The sequence below is a fragment of the Harpia harpyja genome, chromosome 11 (genome assembly GCF_026419915.1).
Source record: "Harpia harpyja isolate bHarHar1 chromosome 11, bHarHar1 primary haplotype, whole genome shotgun sequence".
Taxonomy (NCBI): domain Eukaryota; kingdom Metazoa; phylum Chordata; class Aves; order Accipitriformes; family Accipitridae; genus Harpia; species Harpia harpyja.
The window spans coordinates 10,585,194-10,609,586 of NC_068950.1; the positions used below are offsets into that span (position 1 = coordinate 10,585,194).

The following is a 24,393-nucleotide window of genomic DNA, read 5'->3' on the forward strand; positions in this document are numbered from 1 at the left end:
GGACAGGAAGCAAGGTTGGCAACATCATATGCTGAAAACATCATGCAATGCCAGCCACCAATAAACACTGAAAGATATTCCCACAGTGTGCCCTTGAAGATTGATGTCTGGACTTATCCAGAAATCCCATGTCATATAAAAATGTACTGACTTATGTTAGGTAAGTAAAGGCTTTCAGGGAGAGGGAGGAAAGTAAACCTAATGATTTAAGTAGCAATAAACTAGATTTTTAACTTTGAAAGCCATTACAAAAACTTGTTTCTCGTCTTCGCATCTGCATGCTGTTTGAATACTAACATGTAATTTCTGGACTAGTGAGCAGAAAAGTACCAATAATCCACTTCTCCATTCATCACATTAAATGCATGTAAAAATCTCTTTAAAAACCTGTGTATAAAACTGAAATAATGAAGAAAAGAATTGATATATACATGCAACATGAAAAAAACCCCTTGAAGTCTCTGGTTGCTTTAAGTCTAGCCACCTTAAATTTCCAGCAAAATACTATGTGCCTCCTACCCAATCCCGCCTCACTGGAAATATTGCAGCAATACAGTCCCCTATTTGCATGGATGGTGTCAGGAGGGATCTCTCTCACCTGTGAACTGCATTCTGCGGTAATCCTAATACCTCTACCATGGTCCTGCCACCATGCCAACCAGAAAGTCAGCGTAGCCTCTGCACGCTTCTCTCCCGCACTCTGTTTTCTCTGCCTCAGACGGTTTGGAATGCAGAAAAGCCAGAGCCGAAGCCCGTCAAGCGCAAGCCTCTCTATTCAGCAACTTGGCTCGAGTTGAACAATAGCCGCCCTTCGGTCGCTCGCCTTCCCTCGCAGCGTATGGGATGCATGCCATCCTCCCTGCAAACAGCGACATAATCTACCCGGGATGGGTAGCCACTTCATTTTTCCTGTCCCAAGGGAGGGTGGGGGAGCTGAGAGACAGCGCAAGCACTCAGGGTGGGGTGGAAAGGGGTGTGGGCAGGAGGAGACTCCTGTTAAGCAAAACCACGTCCGATGCTGAGAAAATTCTGGGATTTCAAGCAGCTGACTCCAAGTCTAAAATCAGCTACAGGGAAGCTTAAGAGGCTGATATCACTGCATACACTGCCTGGATTACAAGAAGCCAGTCAAGATGAAAACATGGTTTTGCCAGCTGAACAAGGAACTACGACTGAATGTGTCTGACAAAACTGCACTTTATTTGAAGATGTTACCCCACTTCAAATGTTTCTACAGCTTAGGAAATATACAGCACCAAAAAAGCCCTGGAGAGTCACTTAAACAAACAATGAACTTTTTCCCCCTCCTTTGTTTCCTGCACTGCCTTTTTTTGTTTTTCTTTAAATTCAATCTCAGATCTATTGCTTTGGAAGTGAAACGGTGAAGTCTGATACCAAAAGCTTTTCTTGAGCTCTGTTCTTTTTTATTTTAGAAGTGCTGAGAGCTGAACTTCCAGGTATAGCATTGCTCTAAAATAAAAAGACAAAAGCTGCTCTTTAAGGCGCAGAAGCAAAAACGTACGCAGTTTGGTTACTGCTGCCGTCGTAATGTCCCTTATACATTATAATGCCCCTGCTGAGAATAGCATGTCAAGATGGATCAGTTTAAAAGTCCATGGTTTGATTCCCAGCAGATCCCACCTGCCAGTCGGGGACCAGAGCAGACAAGCACACACACAAGAGGAATGCAAAGTTGTTCAGCCTGTTGCTAAACAGGCTAAAATTGCTCACGAAGAGCAGCTCTCTCCTACCTTCTGCAGTTCTTGGCGGGGGGCAGGCAGAGGGTGAACATACCTATTTTACTCTAATTTTGCCACTTGTTTGCAACACAATATTCTCCTCCAATTCAGTCCTTTTTTCCACTAATGCTACCCATCTCCTTTTTTTCTCGCTGAATTACTTGAAACAATCTCCTGTATGTTCTCTTAGGCAACAACCTCCCACCACCTCACAGTGCTTCCCCTGGAAGAAACAGTAACTTCGGTCACCCTACCCCCTGCCAAGGCTCACGTGAGAAATCTGTGTGAAAAGCCCAGGGTAGCCCTTGGGAAAGAAACTTGTTCTTGAATGTGTGCTTAAACAATACTGACTGCAAAATAAATAATAGAAAATTATAATTGCTCCCCTGCCCTCTAAAGCCAATCACTAAACTACACCCAGGGATCTTGCACCAAGATTAGCACTAGAAGAGAACAGCAGCTCAAAAACCAGACACCCCCCAAAAAGCCTGTCACTAACAGCAGTATAACAAAAAAACCAGTCCCTCTAAAAGACAAATTGGTTTGACCTGCTGCTTAGAAACGCCTAATTACCGGAAACAATAGGGCAAAACAGTCTCATGATTTCAGGTGAGCCAGATTCTGCAAAAAAGCAGTAACAGCTTATAAGTGATTGCAATCTCCTCTCCCTCACCACCCTTGCTCCATAAAAAAACCAAATACTATGGTAATTATATAGAACACTTCATTCCAGAGCACTGTACCAACTACATTCACAGCACCACAGAAAAGCATCTCTCTGGAGGGTGGAGCAACATCAGACAATTCATGTACACCACAGGGCATGATAGAAAAGATGGAAAAATTAAGGACTGGGACATTAAAGTTAGTCTGTACATCTCTTCAAAGAGTTCTAATGCTTTTATGGGCAAATCCTGGCTTTTTTCTTTTTTTTCTTTTTTTTTTTTAAAGTTTGTCTGATTACATTTCTGGGTTTTGCTTCCATGTTTTGCTTTTTCATTTCACATCATTTAGGAATCCTCTGTTTTCTAAATCAGGTTCAAACAGAAGGGTTAAAACTTTGAATCCAGCTCTGAAATAAGGCCATAATTTGCCTATTTCTTCCAAAGAAGCCATTTTTAGTGATGTGGGAAGGTTCAGTCCTGGTATCTATTTTTATCAACCCTAAAACTTGCTGTACCAATCTCAAAAAAAGATTTCAGATATGCCAAAGGAGCTATCCGACTCATGCAAATACACCTGCTGAAGACTTAGGAAGACAGTGAATTAGGAAGATACTAAAAAAAAAAAAAAAGTCGGGGGGGAATAAGGCAAATCATACAAGTACTTTTAAGTATTCTAGAAATCTGCCCCCCAGTTTCAGGAATTTGAAATGCAATTTGCAAAGTCTAGGAATAAAAGTTGTTTCCAGAAGACTGTGACACTGAATAAAGATTATAAAGATTATTAACACCCCCCCCCCGATAATATTACCAGTGCCTCACTACGCGACTTTTGTTCAAATAACCAATCTTCTGACAAATATAACAATTCTACTTCTCATTAAAAAAAGCCTGTTGAATTGGAAGAACAGGAGGTTGCTTCCCAGTATCTCAAGAAAAATGTCAATACAATGAATTAACTAGTTCCTGGCCAGCATCGCTGCCTCTGTTCAGACCAGGCACGTTTACAGCTTCTGACTCCGAAGGCAGCAGAGCAGAAGCACTAAAGCAGAATAGATAAAAAGAAAATAACTCAAAGTTGAACTTTTTAAAAAAAAATCTAAATTTTAAATGTAAATCCATTTCTTTTAGTATAAATCATTTACAATTAAAGGCAAGATGTTGACTTAAGGTCTGTCTTCCTATGATCTATCTGAACTACTTAAAATCAGAAATACATATGGGAACACTCAGCTCGCAGAAGATTTTTAAAATGCCAAATTACGCAGGGAGAGAAGCTACTAGAAAAATGTTTTTAAAAACACTGTCTTCATATATCCAGCATAGTCCAGATTAATTTATCTAAAAAACCAGTTGTCTGTATTCAGCAAAGTTTCTATCACTTAGTCTGATGCAAAGGACTCAAAAATTAAGTTAAAAACTAAGAAACATCATTAGGTTTTCTAACATCTTAGAGCACTGATAATCTGCATAAATTCATATTATTGTAATATGCGCTGAGTATAGTGTCTTTATCGGGAAAAAGTACCGAACTCAGCTCATACGCTGAGTTACCACCAAGAGCACGAGGGAGAAGCGATGCGACACGAGGACGGTGTTTCGGTGCGGACACTCTTTTTCCCACAAATATCCGGACTGACGGCAGCACGGAGGACAGCGGTGCTTTCCCTACGTGCCCACCTATCCAGAAACGCCACACTGAGCCCCGGCCGCCTCTGAGGTACCTGCGCGGAGTGCTGGCAGGAAGGCGCTGGCAGCCGGGGGCTCTCTGTGAGGAGAGGCTGCAGCTGCCCTGCACCAGTTCCAGCCGGTTCCAGCTGGGGTCAGTCGAGGGGCTGGGAATGAAGGCGTGAAGTAGGAAAAAGGGGTGGGGGAAGGTGGTGTTTGAACTTTTGTTCCTCCAAACTTATTTTAATTGGCAATCAAATTAATTTTTCCCCAAGTCGAGCCTGGTTTGCCCGTGACAGTGATTGGTAAGTGGTTTCCCTGTTGTTCTCTCGACCCACGAGCTTATCCATCTTATTTTCTCCCCGTTCTGTTGAGGCAGGGGGTGAGAGCAGCTGGGTGGGTGCAGCCGGCAGCTGGCCAAGGTCAACCCACCACCACGCTTTACCAGGAGCAGGAATAAAACATCTCTTCCAAATTCAGTCTCTGAAATCCAGCAAAAAACATTCCTCAAATCCTTCCTGTTTGCTCCTGGGTGGAACAGTCAACACCTTACCTCACTGTCAAAGCAAGACCAGAGCACTAATCCAATGGCGATCAAAAGTGACCAGGCTCTGGAAGCTCTATTAAGGTTCCCAGCCTTTAGACCAGCAATCCCCAACTTCACCTGCAACCAAAGGGTAATGAAGTTGACTGCAAAAGCAAAGCACTTGTTATCTGCGTGACAGTGGTATCTTTGGGTCAGCAAGATTGATGGTCTGGACTTTCCTGCTACTGTTTTAGCTCATACATGCCACATAACAGTGGGGAAAAGACCATTAGTGAGGAACAAGTGAGTTGACTGGAGTTTTCAATGGTCAGATTCTCACCTAAACTACATCTGACTCGCTGAAAAAAAGGTTGCTAGTCAAGTAAATATTTGCAGTTCCATCCAAGATGAGAAAAAAAAAAAAAAAAAAAGCAGAAAACCCTTCAATTCTTCACTGGGTAATGCACAAGATAAAGCAGTCTCAAATATGCATCAAGAATTATTAGCTTGTAGCCAAAAGCACTTTAGTGGACACCGAGCTGAATCTTAATGGACACTAATCACTGCTAGAATGTAAAGTCCTCTCCATCTCCAAGGCTTCTTTTGGGAGTCGGGGATTTGTTTGCAACACAGAGGTGCCTGTTAGAAGAGTTTCTGATGAACTCCAGCGGAGTTCAATAGCCCACTTTTCCTCTGTGGCTTTATTATTTTTCTTTTAAGTAAATTATCTCTCTGCTATACTGCCAAAACATTTTTATCTGTTTTGCAGATGAAGATCACGGTTATAATTCTTTGCTCCTCTTTGTGCTATGAAAGTGATCACTTACAAAAGGGACAGCAGGTTAGCAAAATATCCAGTACGTGTTTGAGTAAATCTAACTTAATACCTAAGCCACCTCATATATTGAGCCCGTTTATTTATGCATTGATAAGAGGTAGTTTACCCACAGGAGGTGTGTCACTGCCCCAGTGAAGTGTAAATATCACAAGATGGCACAGGAAATACTGAAAACTCTGCTTCTTTTATTTATTTTTTTAAAACTCCACTTGTCTACTTCCCAAAGGTATTACGGAGATTAATTAGCTCATGTTCGCAGACTATTTTGAAGATGTAAGAATATTACTGCCTGATGGAAAACAAATCTTCTGAAGTCTTGCATGGAAAAACCCAATATATAACTGGCAATGGATTTCTTGCCCCACTATAGCTTTCTTAGCAAGTTCTGCCATCCTCAACCAGAACTAATTATAAGGAAGAAAATCCCCCCAAACTTTGGATCCTAGGGCAGCAATGACAAGAAGTTCTTCAGCACTTTTTATGCAGACATAGGAAAGCTTTTCATGGGATACCTTCAGAGACATTTCAGCACGGGCAGCTCAGGTGCACAGATGGAAACCTGCCAAAGGCCACAACAACAATCCATAATGCCAAAACAAAAATACAAGGATTCACAGGTTTTCAGCACTCTAGAGATAAGATACACAGCAGCTCACCGATTATCATAGCACAATACCAACTAACCCTGCTTGTCCACATTCGCTTGTTATGAGAACATCCAACATACCATGACACGGAGAAAGTACACTGAGGAAAGGGGGACATATGAGAGCAGAAAAGACTGGTTGAAACCTCCTAGAAACAACACAAAACCAAGGAAAAAAAAAAAGCAGAAATGACAGTCCCAAGCTTCATTAAAATAAAAAAAATGTGATGGTTTTACTACTCAGCACAGTGCACTTATTTAAAACAAATCTATTTCTTTAAAGTTCCTGGAAGCATGACTTCAATGGTCCTCCAGAAGGACTCCACGTTTTTCCCACTGTTTGTACAGGCTTGTCCATCAAATATTGTGTGTGTATTTTTGGACTATAAAAAGAAGTTTGGACTATAAAAAGATTACAGAAACACATGAATGCTACAGAAGTGGATGAACTTGTAACACAATGTATGCACAGCTAGCATGAGATAGGGAACTTAAGGCTGTGCCTAGGACAGAAAAATGTGCAACCCTAACGAAACAGTTTTCAAAAGCGAGGCATGACTATCCTGCAACTATGAGCCCTAACTGCAATACACGAAGACATACCAGAAGTAGTTCAAGTAGTAGCTGTAAGAATGTGAGAGCGCAGGCTTCAGCAGTGGCGGAAGTAACACAAGCTCTTCTGAAAATCTCACACGGCCCTTGTTCAAATCTCTGCTGCCTTGGCTCCACTGTTACCGTAAGTGCACTGGCTAGATCAAAGCTAACACAGAGAGCAGTTCATATTACACCCAAGCCACTATAACTCCAGGCTGCTACTAGGGGGGAGCACAGAAATAGAAACAATTTGGCTCTCTACTGTCCTTAAGCAACACCATCTCCTCTGTGTTGGAGGCACCACATGGCTGCAGGGTTATTTGGAACATCTACCAGATCAGATTCAAAGATAATCCATCAACACAACATATATGTGAACATGATTTTGCTGCATGAAGTCCAGTCGATTCACCTGGCAGGCATGTGACAGAACTGGCACCAAAGAGGGTGGTAAAGCAGGGAGATAGGAGTGTGCACAGCCCTGTGCAGTGGAGACAACTTTGTATATTTTATTTCATACAAACTTCAAACTAGATGCACTTAATCCAATTTTATAAATATTTGCATTGTGCCGTATCAATTTATGCTAAAGCAATAAACTGATCAGCAACTAATTCCATAATTAATACCAAAGTCTGAACAAGATTTAATTACATCAACATTTTTAAATTTAGTTCAACAGTTCAAAATTAACTCTAGACAAGACTTAAGATAAGGAAATTCAGGCTGTAGGAAGGAAGGTTAATTTTCCATTAAGTGTTAAGCCGGTTGTTACTGAAGGAAAAAAGGCAAGTATACATGGTTGGGTGAAGTGTAATTACTTTTTGCCACAAGATCAAACAACTATAAAAGAGAACCTACAAAATTTAACAATCCAATCATGCACGATTTAAGGTAGATTTCTCTAAAGAATTTCATAAATAACTTTTTATTGTTGTTGTTGGGAAAACTAAGGAAGATGATTACTTCCTTCATAATAAACTGAGGTTTGGTTAGAACACAGTCAACAGATCTGCCCCAGATGGTCTGAGAGCTACCAGTTCTTACCAATTACTACATTGCACAACATGCTCTACTTATAAAGTATTCTTTATGATCACATAACAAAATTTTAAAATCTGTAAAGCCATTTTTTGTGTGTGCTGGAAGTAGTGGGGAGGGATGTAATAATACATTTCCAGGGGAAAAAAAAAACCCCTAATGGATTATGTGTCAATACTAGAAAGTTACGATTATGTGTTCGTTTCCCTGTTAATCTCTGCTCTAAAAGTTTAAGATCTAAACAGATAAAATTTGCTTCATGATGAAACTTGGCTTTCAGCACAGATGGGAATAAAGTTTCAGCAGCATTCAGAACAAAACAAAATCCTTTGGCTTTGCTTGCATTATAGAAGAAGAAAAAGATAGCAGCTTGGCAATTTTCTGTATACAAATAACTCCAATTGCCCGGGGGGAATGTCACTGAGATCCAGCCATCCTGTTTGTTACATCTAGCCTCCCTGGAGTCAGTTTTAATTTCAAGCAGAGTTGTCTAAATTCTTCACCCTTCCAAGGCAGGCAAATTGCACTGTACATTGTCCAAATTTCAGATGACTTCAGGGCTTTTCCCAACATTTCCTAACCTCCATTGTGGATACAGAAGATAGCAGGACACTTTGCACAGTAGGTGTTTCCCTGTATAGCCTGTTGGTTCTTTAAACATGCCCAAAAGCAGCTGTATTTCACAGGAGATTTTAAAAAATGCAACTCTCAGTTTGTTTAATATCTTTATTGATGATTTGGATGAGGGGATTGAGTGCACCCTCAGCAAGTTTGCAGACGACACCAAGTTGGGAGGCAGGGTCGATCTGCTTAAGGGTAGGGAGGCTCTACAAAGAGATCTGGACAGGCTGGATCGATGGGCTGAGGCCAATCGTATGAAGTTCAACAAGGCCAAGTGCCGGGTCCTGCACTTCGGTCACGGCAACCCCATGCAGCGCTACAGGCTTGGGGAAGAGTGGCTGGAAAGCTGCCCGGCAGAGAAAGACCTGGGGGTGCTGGTTGACAGCCGGCTGAATATGAGCCAGCAGTGTGCCCAGGTGGCCAAGAAGGCCAATCGCATCCTGGCCTGTATCAGGAACAGTGTGGCCAGCAGGAACAGGGAGGTGGTTGTTCCCCTGTACTCGGCGCTGGTGAGGCCGCACCTCGAGTCCTGTGTTCAGTTTTGGGCCCCTCACTACAGGAAAGACATGGAGGGGCTGGAGCGTGTCCAGAGAAGGGCAACCAAGTTGGTGAGGGGCCTGGAGCACAAGTCTTATGAGGAGCGGCTGAGGGATCTGGGGTTGTTCAGTCTAGAAAAGAGGAGGCTGAGGGGAGACCTTATTGCTCTCTACAACTACCTGAAAGGGGGTTGTATTGAGGAGGGTGTTGGTCTCTTCTGTCAGGTGTCTGGAGATAGGACAAGAGGAAATGGCCTCAAGTTGAGGCAAGGGAGATTTAGGTTAGATATTAGGAAAAATTTTTTTACTGAGAGGGTTGTCAAACATTGGAATGGGCTGCCCAGGGAAGTGGTTGAGTCACCATCCCTGGAGGTATTCAAAAAGCGAGTGGATAGGGTACTCCAGGGCATGGTTTAGGGGGCATGGTTAATGGTTGGACTTGATGATCTTGAAGGTCTTTTCCAACCGAAATGATTCTATGATTCTATGATTCTATGTATTTGCATTTTGGGATAGAACATGGTGGGTAAACAATGTCATCTAAAGACAGTTAAAGTTTTAGAATTTTAATTGATCTTGGCGTAGCTACAATCCCTACTAATCACACCCAACAGTCACAGCACTAGGAGATCGTGACCCAATGCACTAGACAGTGGAGCATGCAAAGGATAAAGTCTTTAGCAAACCCTTGTTTGTACTATTACGTGAGCCAAAGGCTTCAGATCTCAGCTCACAAAAGGCTCCCACGCATGGGTTCTGGCAACACTGCCAGGTCAGGGTTGAAGTGCAGTGAAGAACAGAGCCGTGCAGCTAAACGTGCACAGTACCCACCCACAGCCTGCAGAAACACAAACAGTTCTTCGGCCACCACCGAGCAGTGTCAAACTATACAAGTGCAGAAAGGTGCTTTCTGCACTGATCTCATTAGTGTATCACCTTTCAGCTGTTGGGGACCTTTCAATTTAGATTTTTGACACAAAGCACTTACAGGTCAAAAAGAAAAAAAAAATAATTACCAAACCACTCATGGAGGGTTGCTAATTTAAATGAAAAAGGCAACGGACAGTAATGCATCTGATCCTTCAGACTCCTCGGTTTGCATAAAGGAGGATGTGAATCTCTCACATGTATATTTGTGCATGTATATACAAACACGCTCGTGCAAGCCCAAGTCAGGCAAACCCAAAGAGCTGCAAACAAGTCAGCACATCTGAATCCATCTTCCTGCCAGAGATACTGCTATACAACACACCCCTCAATTTGAGGGCTAAACCCAAACCCCTGTTTTGCATCCCTGCCATGCATAATAGTTGACAGAAGAGGGATATTTTGCAGACAGCAACATGGTGTAAGAACACACAGTGCTATTGGGAAAATTATTTCATCAAGACACATCAGAAATCCCTACAGCTGAGATACAGGGAGCTGTAAACTGCATTTTTTTCCTTACTTGCTAACAGATATTCTTCGTAGGCAAAGTTGAGTGGTGGAAGGTGAAGGGACAGCCCTCTTTTTGGCACATAGTTTTGTTAGAAGTTACAGGAAGTCCATTATTTCAAATTCCTGCATCTTTCCTAAGTAAATCTTTACTGGATATGTAAAGATTGGTGCATTGCAGATTCTTTCATTGACCAGGTCACAAACAATCTCTCTTCTTCCAAAACAGACTGTCTCCCTCTCCCTCCCACCCTCTAAAGTAGTAACCTTTTTCAGGTATTCATCCTAAACCTTAGTGCACAAGGATCGTAATTATGTGATGAGCACAGAGTAAATCTATTCTTTCATCACAAAGTACTCATTCCAACTGGAATATACAGAAAGCAAGGCTCAGCTTTGATTGTTCTAGTTGCAAACAACCTTGATTGTTCTAGTTGCAAACCACCTTGTCTTAGAAACAGCAGTTATTGAAATAACCCTAGAAATCTTTTTAGCTAATGTCTGTCCTCTCCTGCCAAGTTTTTACCTGAAGGAAGAAGCACAGGCTGTGTATTTTCTTGGTGCAATCATCCCCACGTAGGAGGGCTCAGCAGCCGCTTGCAGGAAATGTTGTAAGAGGTACATACCAGGCAGCAATGACACCAGACGTCACTTCACTAATCTTCTGTTGCTCACTCCATTTCCAAGCCTCTGGACATAACCTTTTAGAACAGTACGGAGGCAGGATTTCTGCACAGCTAACTGGTCACCTGACAGCAATGCAGTATGGATCTGGCACCAGAAGATTGGTGCTTCATTTTCATCACTTCTTCCCTTGTTTGCATGATCAGAGAATTTTCTGAATCCAGTGGAATTTTTACTGAAAAAATGAGCTTGAGGGAATGCAAAGGGGGTGATCACTAAGATGAAAAATCTATCAACTGTGCAACTAAGCCAGAGGATCAGGAAGTTAGAAGTAATGTTTGAAACTCAAAATTCCATCTTCACCAAATTTCAAAATTGTACATGTAATTCACCACAATACAGAAGGTAGATTTTATTTATTAGCTCTAAGGTATACCCTTGAAGTTTAGAGATCTAAAATCAATTTTAGCAGCCTCAGTCTTTCTGTAAAAGGTAGTGATAGCTGCAGTTGCTTTGAAACTCAGCCCACTCACTTACGTGCTTGACTTGAGGAAATTCAGGTTTGAAAAAATCCAACTCAGGTGATTTATCACCGAGCTAGAATTCCAGATTAAGTGCCTATTGTGTAACAGTTATGTCATCAGGAAAGTAAGGGTGCCTAGTCTCCTATCTATTTGCATTTTAGTGCTTATCTCCCAACCGAAGCACACATTGCAATACTGTTTTCATTAGAAGTTGTCCAGTCTCCTTCGCATATGACCACTAGCCGTGTATTTTTATGAAAGTTGTGGGAACTTAGTACCTCTGAGACCTTTACCTCTCTCTCAAATTCAGTGTTTGTTGGCCAGGAGACACAACTTGTTGGAGAAAGGGGGACACACAGATACAGCATCAGTTTTACTTCATTCAAAAAACAGGCTGAAAACAATCAGAGAAGTCTCTGCACGAGACAATTTACAGATGGTTTATGACAACAGGCAGATAAACGTGCTAGGAAGAGAAAGTCAAAAAGGGTCAGAAAGTAAAACAGAGAACCAGTGAAACACTGGTTGTAAGGAACTCCTGGAGGTTATCTAGTCCTATTTTCCACCTGGAGCAGGGCCTTGCCAACACCCAATAAGGTCAGCTGTGGCTTTGTCCAGCTGAGCCATGAAAGCCTTGAAGGATGAAGTTCCTACAACCTTGCTGGGCAACCTTTTTTAGTGCTGCACTACCCTCCCGGTGACAAACTTTCTCTTAATCTCTCAACCTGAATCTCCCAAAGTGCAACTTGTGGCCATTCCCCCTTGTTTTATCACCCACCACTATGGAGAATGCTTTAACTCCATTACTGCTAAATCTCAAGTAGCCATAGTCTATCAGATCAACCCCTTAGCCTCTTTTTTTTGCCAGCCTAAACAAGCCCAGCTCTCTAAGTCTCTTTTCATGGGTCACATACTCCTGAACAACATGACCTTGACAGATATCTGCTGGACCGCCTCCAGATTCTTAACATCCTTCTTCAAGTGGTGGGCCCAACACTGGACCCAGTACTCCCAGTATGTCAGCAGCGCTGAGTACAGGGCATCAGCATGACTGCTCTTCCATTGCCATGTTAGTGGTCGCAAAGGCAACCCTTACAGAGACACTCAAAGAATGGCAACTCATCAGAGCATGGGAGATTTGTTCCAAGGAGGAGAACAGATGATAACTGTAGGTTGCATGGATGGAATTGTACCAAGGGACGGGGAGAAGAGCAGCAGAGCTGGGAGGGGAGTCAGTAGCTGAGAAACAGCTATTAGTGCTCTACAGAGAGAGCTAAGGCACTAAAGGCCAGTTGGTTCTCTGATGAAGTGAAGATGACACCAGCACAAAAGTTGGGAAGATGAGCTAGAGAGCTATGCAAAGGTGAATAGACATTGACATGAGTACACATTGTCTAGGCAGAGCTGACTGTGTAGAAGCTCCTAAAAGGTGTAAGGCTTGCTTACCCACATTGTCCTCAATCTTGGTGGCTATTCTCTCTCCAGCCAAAAAACTGGAGTATATTTTTAGAAAAAAAAAAAAGGCTGCTTTACTTGTGTGGTTCCAGACACTTTTGTCAGCAACAAAGGTAGTTTAATAAGTCCCAGCCTCCTCTCCTCTTACCTTTGGCTGCTTGCTTGTATCACAGAACTATTCCACCAGAGCTCCTCTTCTACATGCCATGTTAATATTGTTTAAAACAATTAGATCAGTAAAGGCTACAACCAGCAAGCACCCTAGCATTTAGTGTGGGTAGAGGGTACAAACTATGTTTTCCCATTGATTAGTCCAAGTGACTGGACACAAAACAAAATTTCTCAATGCTAGTGACTCAAGGTGAGGACAAAATGAAAATCTGCAAAGAGCATCTTCACCTCTGACCTGCTTTCAGCAACCTTTTCTCAAGAGCCTTCATATTCAGTAGTCATAGATGTGACTGAGAAAAAACAGGGTTAACTTGTTTCAACAAGTGAAACAGTCTTCATTTTCTTCTCAGATGACTTCATCTCCAAATATAAAAAGAAAATCAATTTGCATCAACACTAGCCTAAGCATCAGAGAATCTTGAAAAACTCTCTCCCTGATGATGCTCTTTCCTAATAATTTAAAAATAAATTAAAAAAACAAAACCCAAACCATTTCCTCACTTTCAATCCCTCCTGATATTTTCACACATGCAGGCAAAAAAATCCCTTATTAATGCCACAAAGATGCACCCAGATGCCAGAATCAAAACTTTTGCTATGTATTCTCCTTAACAACTTTCATTTAGTGTGAGCAGGTGGTCAGAAGGAAGCAGAGTAAGAGAGAAGAGGATTATTTTGGGAAAGGAAGCAATAACTGTTACTAGTCTGTCAAACAGTATGAATGGTGGAAATCTGAATCATGCTTTTACTGTATGAATGGTTAATTCCAATATGCTATTATAAACAATGATCCTTTACAAAGGATGTAATCTCCCTAACAGCAAAAAAATACACCTGTTAGAAAAAGAGCAGGATCTGAAGTAGAAATGGAGGCAATCCAGAGATGCACCAGCTTGAGTTTTCTTCATCTTACCTCTTCCTATAACATTTAGGTGCTGGTCTCCAGGGCCTATATCACACTTCATAACAGAATTAGCTCATTGAAAGTAATGCTTGAAAGAAGAAGGAAAGAGGCTGTCAAGCTGGAGTTAGGGAGACATCACAGCTACATTTTTAGCTTCCTTGAATGGAAGCACCTCTGGGTAAGTGCTGCAGAGATGAAATCCTAGCAAGAAAATGACATATTTAGAGCGTGCCTATTCACTCACACAGAGGTATTACTACAATGATACAGATTACGTACTCAGGAAATTTCATGGCATATATTTAACGGATGGCTTGCTGACACAACTCTGTACGGTGTACCTTCCAGATAGGAATTAAGAATTCCAACATTAGAAACAACCTTTCCACTGTCTGCAAGCAGAGGGCAAGCTCCTAAGCTAGCAGTAGATGGTGAGTGTCCTCTGGTGTTACAGTTTTTAAATGATCTTATTAGTTTTCGCTGTTTAAACAAGTCACTTTCTATCTTGTGTTTTATCTTTGTGTCCACCCCTCCGGCTCTCATTCGAGGGTGACCACAGTGGTTTCTGTCCGCACAGAAAGGATGGCTCAGCTGCTCTTCTAGCAGCTGCTGAACCATCACAAATTACAGCTTACTGTACTGAAGTATGTGGAAATTGGTGTCTATCTTAGTACACGGGACTGTAAACCATGGTGGTTCAGCAGCTGCCTCACGAACAGCTGAGCCAACCCTGCAGCAAGGGTAAAAATGAAAGAGACGACAAGAATGACTACAACAGCCCTTGGGTAAAGCACACTTGACTTAATGTTGACCTTTGGAGAGTTACACATCTCTTGCTTCAACTTCTCAGCTGTAACGTGGGTAGTTTCTCTCCCCCACACTTCCTAGGAATGGTGCTAAAAGGATGTGTGCATAATGCTATAAAGAATGCCACAAAAATTTGCAGAATGGGTACTACTGCTGATTATGCCGAGCCCCTGAAGAACACACACCATTCCAGTTGCTCCGTTAACAAAAAGATTGACCTCATACAATACTCTTGAGATTTCATACAAGGTGTAACTGCAGTGCTACAGATGAAAAAGAGTTCCATCACCTGATTTTCCTTTTTTTCAGGATCAATCAATCAATCAATAAATCACAAGAGAGGTATGGCAACCTTACTTAGGAAAAAAAACAAATGCCATTGCTATGCCTTAACCTCTGCACTAGAGGCAGCCCTAAGGAGCTCTTCTGCAAGTAGTTATTTCAGATATCATCATAAGATGCAACGCCTGCTGTTGCCATGTTATGCACATGCTTCCCTAGGACAAGCTAGATATTCTTATCAGCTCTACATAGCAACTTCTCTACAAGATATTTTAGCTGCCTCTGCTGTGCTTTTCAGCTTTTGGTGTCCATTCCAAAGCTATTTTAGTCCGGTTGTTATCTGTACTGCTGGTGATACATTCTGGCTGCCACCATCCGTTTCTTTCTCTTTATAAAGATGTTCAATGGTTTCCTTCACTGGTTTGTCCTCTGGCTCAACATCTCGACACAAAGCTATTCCCACTGCTTGCTATCACACCACTTTTTTCCATTAGCAGGAATTCTGTAGTCATGATAAGAGATGTTTCTAACCAGGATGTGAAAACAAGGGAACTACCAAGGGAGCTACAATCAGAGATTATATATAACCTTCCCTCCCACTTACTCTCATCCTTCCTCACAGCATGAGCATTGCTTAGTTTTTCTCCAGCTCATGTCTGTCTTCTTCCCCTCCCACTGCATGCCCACTTCCTTTAGCTACACACTTTGTGACATCTATATTCACTACAGTTGCAGCTCTCATATGGAGAAGACATGTGGATATGAGTTTCTCTTGTACTTTTAATATGTTCTTGTCAGGCATACATCAAATAGCACGCTACAAGATGCCACATGCATCTAAAATTGTAGCAAAATACATAGTAAGGCATATACCCAAATAGCACAGAATAGCAATTCAAGAAAAATGAAGAAGGTTACAAGGTTACATTTAAAAACATAACACTAGGATTTCCAGCTACTCAGATGCTCAGTGAAGTCTAGAAATTCTTCTACGTATTTTTCTACACATTCTTTGCACATGGTATAGAAAAAGAAGGCATTTAAATCCTAGATTTTAAAGGTCTTTCTAGCTTGCAAAGCTGCAAATAATATTCATTGCCTAGTGCAGACTGGTTGCAAATATGATTCTTCATTCATCCCGCTAGCCACACATCTGGAGAAGTACTTTGCCTATAACACTGTGTAAACATGTTTAATACTGGGTTTAGTTCCGAACAAGAATGACTATTTGTTCATATGGCAAAACAAGATTATCATTTAGAGCTGCATTTGAAATGCCACAAACAAATCCAACAGGGGTTCTGTTTATGTCACTCATCCCCAAGTATTTTGCAGCTTTCCCTCCTAAATCCCCAACCTGTCTGCTTCTTTTCAGACTTCTAATCCAGGAATCAAACAAATCCAAAACAAGAACCCTATCTGATTTCCTCAAATATGGAAGAGTTAAATAGTGCTATTGGCAAGTACAAATAAATAAGTACTATATTTGCAATGTGTTAGTTAACTATCTAGAAGAGTGGGATTTTAATGACTTGTGTGCAATATACTTGCAGAATAAAATTATTTGGCATAAAAACCAGCTGAGCCTGTGAAATGAAAAATACCTTACCTGCTTTTCACCTTTGATAACAATGTTATCAAGGCTGCTTTACCATTTAGAGATGCATGTTACCTTTTTCCTCATAGCTCACTCTCTCCCAGGACTGGTATTTTTCACAGCTGAACTAAGAAAGAATTGCTCCTAGATCCTATCAGCCTATGCCAAGGAAAGCTTCTTGCACAGGTTGGGAATAGAAAGAAGAGTTCACTTGTGCGTGGTTGCTTTCTTCTGGAAAGAGTTGGAATGATGCTCTTTATGCAACCACAGGTGGGGTGGAATAAAGAGGGGGAACTGAGCCAAATCTGGACTTGGGAAACTACTGCAACAGAGCTTTCGTCTGTCATTTTTAATACCTGCCCTTTCTTTTGCTTTCCTTAGATTTCAACATGTATAATTATAGCCAACAGCAGCAGGCAGTTGGTTGGTTCTTTTAGGAACTGCACCCTGAACAGGCATGAGGTAAGTTACAGAAAAACCTGTTATCCAGTACTTGTTATGAAAATATGAAGCAAAGGAAATTCCAGAGCGACTCAAAGTGAGGTAAAACATAACCACCTAACAGTTCTAAAAAACAGCGGGAACCACTTACAGCTATCTGCAAAAGCTGCATTCGTACTGACCTGCGTTCAGCAGCTCTCAGGTGTAAATCCCAGGGCTGCCTAGTAATCTTCGAAACACGGCTACAAACCTTCCTGTGTGCAGCAACAGCCCAGCTTCTCTGGTACCCCATAATAACCTCACTGATAAATTGGATAAATCCTACTGTTTACAAGTCATTTTGCTGGAGGCATTTACAAACTCCTCCACGGTCACACGACCTCCACCACCACCTAGCTATGACGCTACCCACCTCAGCAGGCTCCTTTGCAAGGATGCTGCCGGGGAAGCAGTGCCCTTGGATAACAGCTTGCAGCTATAAATTAAAATCAATTTATTGTGGCCAAGGTTTCCACTTACCTAGTTTGGCGGCCCCCTCTGGTGGGTACTCGGGGAATTGGCCCTCGGAGGGGACGCTCACCGTCCGGCGCAGGCAGCGCCCTTTGGTAGCATCCACCTGCGGCTCCTGGACCCCATCGATAGGCACCTGCGTAAAAGGAATGCTGACAGCTGTTAATGTGCCACCGGGCTATGCTGTTAATATGCCATCTTGATAAGGACTCCATTTTCTACTCATCTGGTAATAACTTTCAGATGCAGTTCAGAATGCCTGCCCTTACCACGCAATTCCTGAGGCTCTGCGGACAAGCACTGCAGCAGTGAGGAGCGTTAGTGCACATGCAGCCCGGAGAGGGCTGCATGCAGGCGTGCAGCAGCCTGCGCTCCAGAGGTATAAAGTCACAACACAGCCGACCCATCTGACTAACAAGGCAGTCCTGCCTTTTGAAACTGCTTCTCCAGTGCCGGACCCATTGCTAGACAGCCTTGTCTACTTCCATGCTGGGAAAGTCAGGCAGAGGCTGCTGGTCAGATAGCTACATGTGAAACTTTGAGATTACAAAAGCATTTCTGCAGTCTCAGCACACATTCAGTGATCAGCTACAGCATGTCAGAGAAAAATGGACTTTCTGCTGGTCATATTGGGCACATGGAGAAAGGGGACATCTATCATTAAGTCAAACTCATCCTATAAGTGGGACTTCAGAAGGCTCTAAGAAAGGCTTGGGGTCCTCACTATTTCATAGTAATAAAATTCTGTATGCTAATTCTCTTTAAAAGTACTGAATGTATAAAGATCTTGTTTCTCTTCTGAAATATTGGCAGAACTTGACCCCTCGGTGTTTACTCCCCCCCAACCTTGCCTTTAAACACCTGGCTGGACAACTGCATTTTGCTAGAGAGGACCTTATGCTGGAAAAAAAAGTGGTAAGTTATGCTACTTATCACTACAGCTACAGGGCATTTAGACAACAGCCAAGAGCTCTAAAAGAGCCTAAGCAATACAGTCTCTTTGCCCCACAGCACATATGTCTGGGAACAAGAAATGAGCCTGATGTAGTCCTAATCCAATCCCCCAAAATGTACAAAGGGATCTGGAGGATAAGGAAGAGTACCCAACTACTTCATGAATTTATACGGACACCTTTGTGCATCCTGATTTTGTTTACATGATCAGCATGGGTTAATTCAAGCATCAGTTACTTTGCATAGAGAAGGGCAGACAGACAAAACCTTCAGACAGCTACCTGCTTGCCAGAGGTGCAATCCAGACTACCCCAGCCTGCAGAAAACATCCTTCCAACAGGAAGACATTGATTCCAGTATGAGGAAGACATCCTTCATTCTACCCTTCTGAAGAACATACACATTGATCTGAAGAGGTTCAAAAGACAGCAGAGATCCTTCAAGCTGGTGAAAGGCTGGTCACCAAAGATGGAGACTGAGTGGGAAAAACATGTCTCCAGAACCAAGATACACAGGCTCCTGGCCCCATGGTAACCACTGTCTCCTTGACTGAGTCACTAACAAGGGGTGGGCACCTGGGGCCAGTACTGCCTTATACAGTATTTCTGGGGCCCATGCACCCCAAAGAACTGGCGCAGAAGGGGGCCAGAGAGCAGATGTGATGGTTGATTAACAAGTCCAGATAGTGCTTCCGTGTCTCAACAAGAGGACACTCCAATTGGGGAGCTAGGAATTCCCTGAGCCTGCTGGCTGCTCTGAGTCGCTTGTCTGAGGAAGCCATGCCCTGCGTCCTGCTGGCCTGCCTGATAATCATGGTTATGACTATGGTTTTGCAGGTTTTTACATGCTCAGATATTAAGTTTAGCTCCGTGTTGGTGAATTACTGGATTTGCTGTCATTTCAACCTGGATAATTGTGCTACTGAGTTACTGCATTTCTTGTTGTTAACCACCCAGATAATCGTACTCCTGATCTGTATTTGTTACTGCAACATTATTTAGAGATAAATTGTTTATCCCTAAAGCTGTTGGTCTGGTGTCTGTTACCATATCTGGAAGCTGTAACTTGGTAACCTTAAGCCCTTATATTCAACAGTTGGAAGAAACCCCAGGGATGAGGGAGAGTGTCGTGGTTTAACCCCAGCCAGCAACTAAACACCACGCAGCCGCTCACTCACTCCCCCCCACCCAGTGGGATGGGGGAGAAAATCGGGAAAAGAAGCAAAACCCGTGGGTTGAGATAAGAACGGTTTAATAGAACAGAAAAGAAGAAACTAATAATGATAATGATAACACTAATAAAATGACAACAGCAATAATGAAAGGATTGGAATGTACAAATGATGCGCAGTGCAATTGCTCACCACCCGCCGACCGACACCCAGCCAGTCCCCGAGCGGTGAATCCCTGCCCCCCCCCACTTCCCCGTTCCTAAACTGGATGGGACGTCACATGGTATGGAATACCCCGTTGGCCAGTTTGGGTCAGGTGCCCTGGCTGTGTCCTGTGCCAACTTCTTGTGCCCCTCCAGCTTTCTCACTGGCTGGGCATGAGAAGCTGAAAAATCCTTGACTTTAGTCTAAACACTACTGAGCAACAACTGAAAACATCAGTGTTATCAACATTCTTCGCATACTGAACTCAAAACATAGCACTGTACCAGCTACTAGGAAGACAGTTAACTCTCTCCCAGCTGAAACCAGGACAGAGAGAGAGAGCATCAAGGGGCTAGAGGCAGGCACAGCCCCTCAGTGCCCAAAACATCTCAGTGCACTTTTGAAGAGGACATTGGCTTCAACAGTACAACTCTGATACATGCAATATGGCAATTTATTTTCATATAGCTATGTAAAAGACAGCTTGCAGCTAAAGGAATAGAAGCCCGTTATATTTCCTGTGCTGCTTATCCTTTTGTATCTTCAATCATCTCTGAAAACCAAGTATTAATAGCAAACAAAAAGATATTATTCATTTGTACTGAAGGTTGTAAAAGATGTACAAGATACTGTACTATTTTAGAAACAGGCTGCGCTACAATGGCTCTCACAAACTAGTTCTGGCATTTCCTGACTTTTAAGCACTTAGCATTCTCTTAAGGTCATTTTTTTTAATGCTATTTGTTACTATGCTAGTCTATTTGTCTCCTTCAAACAGTGCTCATTTTTCAAAACAAGTATCCCAAATCCCTCGTGGTTATTCCGTTAAGGCTACTTTCTTTTCTGGTAGATTTTTACAGCAGCTCCTTTGCCAAACGATCTCCGTGCGAGAACACATTAGGACATGAAGCAGAGACTAATTTTGTTAGTTTATGCCACGTTCATTCAATCAAGTTCACAGATTTTCAGTTTTCATCTGGAGGCTCTATTTATTCTTATTCCCTTCTAAAGGCTCTTCTGCTCCACCGCCTCTTCTGCCTCTCCTGATTTCCTCCAGAGCATTTTTTGGTGGGATGCTGCAAGCTGTATTTCCAGAACAGCTATTACAGTCACACGACACACCTGCTTCAGCACACCTTAAAAGCATCAAGCTACCACCCTGTGATCCTCCTTTCTCAGTGAACTTGTTGTATCTACACCTAACTGCTAGCTCTATACCAATACAGCTCCTGCAGGGTAGACTTCTCCACTATTAGATTTTTTAACTGAGAAATTAATATAGTCCCTTTTCTTTCAATTATACCTCTTCAGTATCTGTGTGTGCTTTCGGACATGGGATGACAGAAACATTCTTTTAATTCACCGACGCGAAAAAAAGCAGTACTACCACCCTGATAACAGTGTATATAACAACAGCGACGATAGCCAAGAGGATGCTATGGATGTAGTGACTTGCTCCCGAGGGTGAGGAGGAGAATGGTGATTGAGGCCAGGCTGTCCTTTGTGTCCTTGGGAAAAGCAAACAAGCTGCAGCACACCGGAGTTGGTGTCAAAACCAAATCTACTTCTGCATACCAGAGATAGGATTTATCTTCAAAGAGGAACTGAGCCATTAACAGGAAGACTGTCTGAGAGCTCAGGTCCTAATTCTGGGTCACTTAGCCTTTTGTACTTAACATTTGTCCAGACTAGGAAAACACAGTTAGACTGCACACTAAAAAAAGGTTCATTGGTGTAGCTATGTTCTTCTAGTGCAGTACAGTCCACACCAGCAAAAAACCTGCTTTTGTTAGCGTATTTATAGTGGCTTGAGAAAAAAAATGATACTGTTTGTTTCACTCAATAATTCCATAAACTGTGTAAGGAACAACATTTTAATGCTACATAGCTTGATCTACACCAGAGAATATACAAACATCCCACAATTTCGTGGACAAGATTAAAGTAGCACAGTAGCTAAAAAAGATCCCCCCTTAATTCTGACTTAAAAGTGCTGTGTTATTTTACGTAACAATCCTCCAAAACCATAGTCTCAGTCTATACTGAGAAAAAAGTACTAAATCCAGGACTGCAGGACCAGTATTTACTGCTTAGCATAAGATCAGCCTGCTCTTAAAAAATACAGCTTCATGAACATGCAAAATGAGCTTGGTCATCAGCTCTGCATCTCTTGGGGCTGGACATGTTTTTAGAAAGGTATATAAACTGCTCTGTGGTAGCTCAAACGGATTCACAGATTGGGTGGCACCGGAACACAAGCAAGCACACAACTAAATACCACATAAACATCAAGCCAGACATCTGCAATCTTCCGAACCCTCCTCCAGCCCCTGCCATTGCAGCAAGCAGTTCAGCAAAGGATCGAAGAGAATGACAAAGTCTTGCAGAGTCAGGACTCCAATGGCAATTTAGGCTTTCAGCTCTTTTTTTTTTTTCCATCCAGCTTTGTTATCCTGTTCTTTGCCCTGCTGAGACTTCACCAACCTGGGAATTGTCCGACCCTCAGCTGATGTGTTGAAGCTGCTGGTTCAGGGCTGGACTCCAAGCAGTGTAACTCTGGGACAAAAAGGTACATAGGGACAGTCCAAATCCCGATAATTTTGGCAACCTCGACAATTTTGATCATATGCCACCCTTCACTGGCAAATTTCACAATTTAACAAGGACGGGTTCAGAGCTCGGACTCTAAAATCTTGAAAAGCATCACAGCTCACCTGCCAGTGAACATGCTTTTTAAGTATAAAAAGCCTATATTTGGGATTTCTAGTAGTTTGATAATGAATAGATTTCAGAAGAAATAGTAGTAAGAACTTTACAAGCATTTAATGCCTCTTAAAGGCAAACTGAGCTAGGCTCTTTTAAAAAAAGAGAAAGGAAAAAAAGTTTCTTCATTGCAGATAGATTTTTCAAGATTGGAAAGACTGATTCAGGACAAAAACTTGAGAACTTGCAATCTCTTCTGAACAATAGTCAGGAAGTTTGGAATCATGTCAACAAAATAGTTAAATAATTCATTTTAATTTTTACCTTCCTCCAGGAAGTTATAAGCTTGCTAAAATTCTGACATAGAAATCCACTTTGAACATGTTGACAACTAACATTTCTTTGGGCTTTTGGAAAATAAATAATTAAATTCATTTGAGAATTGAAGCAAATCTTTTCTTACAACTGGGTTCAGCTTTGACAAACTCCTATTTACAGGTAAAATATATTTGCTGTAAGATACCAATGTGACAAGTCTTTTGGGAATGGCAGTGGGTGTTACTGAAGAACCTCCCCTGGGGCCCCCAAGCAGCAGTGTTTGCTTTTGCTATTTTCTCTTGGGATAATCACTGTTGCTCCACTACTGGTGTCAGTCACAGGAGATGTAAGAGTAGGAAAATACATCAGAGATGTCCTGCTACTGGCCTCTGTCACCAGCACCAATAAGTAGTAGATCTTGTCACAGTGAATGTAGGTCTCTACTATCCTTTGCCCGTGATTAAAACCACCTCTAAATCCAAGAAGGAAGATGAGGTTTTGGGTGCAGGAAGGAAAAAGGAAATGTCTAACACAGTGAAAAGCAGGACAGCAGCCAAGTTACAGACAAAGACGAACTAAAAAGCAGCCCAAAACGAGATGCAGCTATTTGTCACATCCCTCATGAAAGTGCTGTGCAATGGATTATCTATCTGAAACCGCCCTTCATAAACACTAACTCATTCCCTTTCCCTGTTTAAATGGCACTGATTTTGCAGACACTTTTACTGTGTTCTTACCTTATGGAACAGGTTTCGCAAACGATGGAAATACCTACACCTTCCTGACAGTGGGAAACTGTTTTCCTCGTAGAAAAAATACCTGATTTGTAAGTGAATCAATCTAGACCTGTTGTCCCAGTCTTGGAAGATGCTGCTAGATATTACCACACCATGATATGTAGTAGTAATTGCACATCTCCTGTCACTCGTGACTCCTTATTTGCTAAGTCATCACTCACATCCCTACAGGGATTCATTTCCTTTCTACTTACTTTTTGGGCACCAATCTCTTCCCTTCATTAATAATCTTCATTCTTCAGTCTCACCTATTTTCATTTTATAAAGTTGACAAGGTGTCAAGTAATTAATATTTTTCTACACTGCACAAGGTGATACCATCAGACCATTTTTGTCTGAGTAATTACAGATCTTTTTGGATCAAGTTGTACCTCAAAATTTCTCTGATTTCCAACTTACTCTTATGCTTGCAAGCACAAAATCTCTCTTGCACGTACTCTATCCAAACTGCCTTGACAATAAATCCATAGTGGTGGCATGTTATAAGAAAAGAGTTTTCTTACTACTCTGTTTATTTCTGTACTGCTCCCTCAGTCTTAAAAATCTGTGCAATTCATAATGCTCTATTTTAACAGCATTAACTGAAAGAAACCAAACTTAGCAATATACCCAAAACAATTAAG

The 24,393-nt window shown here is 42.0% G+C and overlaps 1 protein-coding gene across 7 annotated transcripts in view; it reads right to left on the minus strand.

Moving 5' to 3' along the window:
• The window catches only part of RASAL2 (RAS protein activator like 2), a 196,027-nt gene that overhangs the window by 78,511 nt on the left and 93,123 nt on the right, over positions 1-24,393 (minus strand). For 6 of the 7 annotated variants that reach the window (XM_052800962.1, XM_052800960.1, XM_052800963.1 and 3 more), the window contains exon 3: positions 17,633-17,759. In XM_052800962.1, the coding sequence (XP_052656922.1) occupies positions 17,633-17,759 (127 nt within the window). Of the gene's footprint in view, positions 1-598; positions 826-17,632; positions 17,760-24,393 lie in introns of those variants that run through there. The other variant, XM_052800967.1, reaches the window with a different exon arrangement.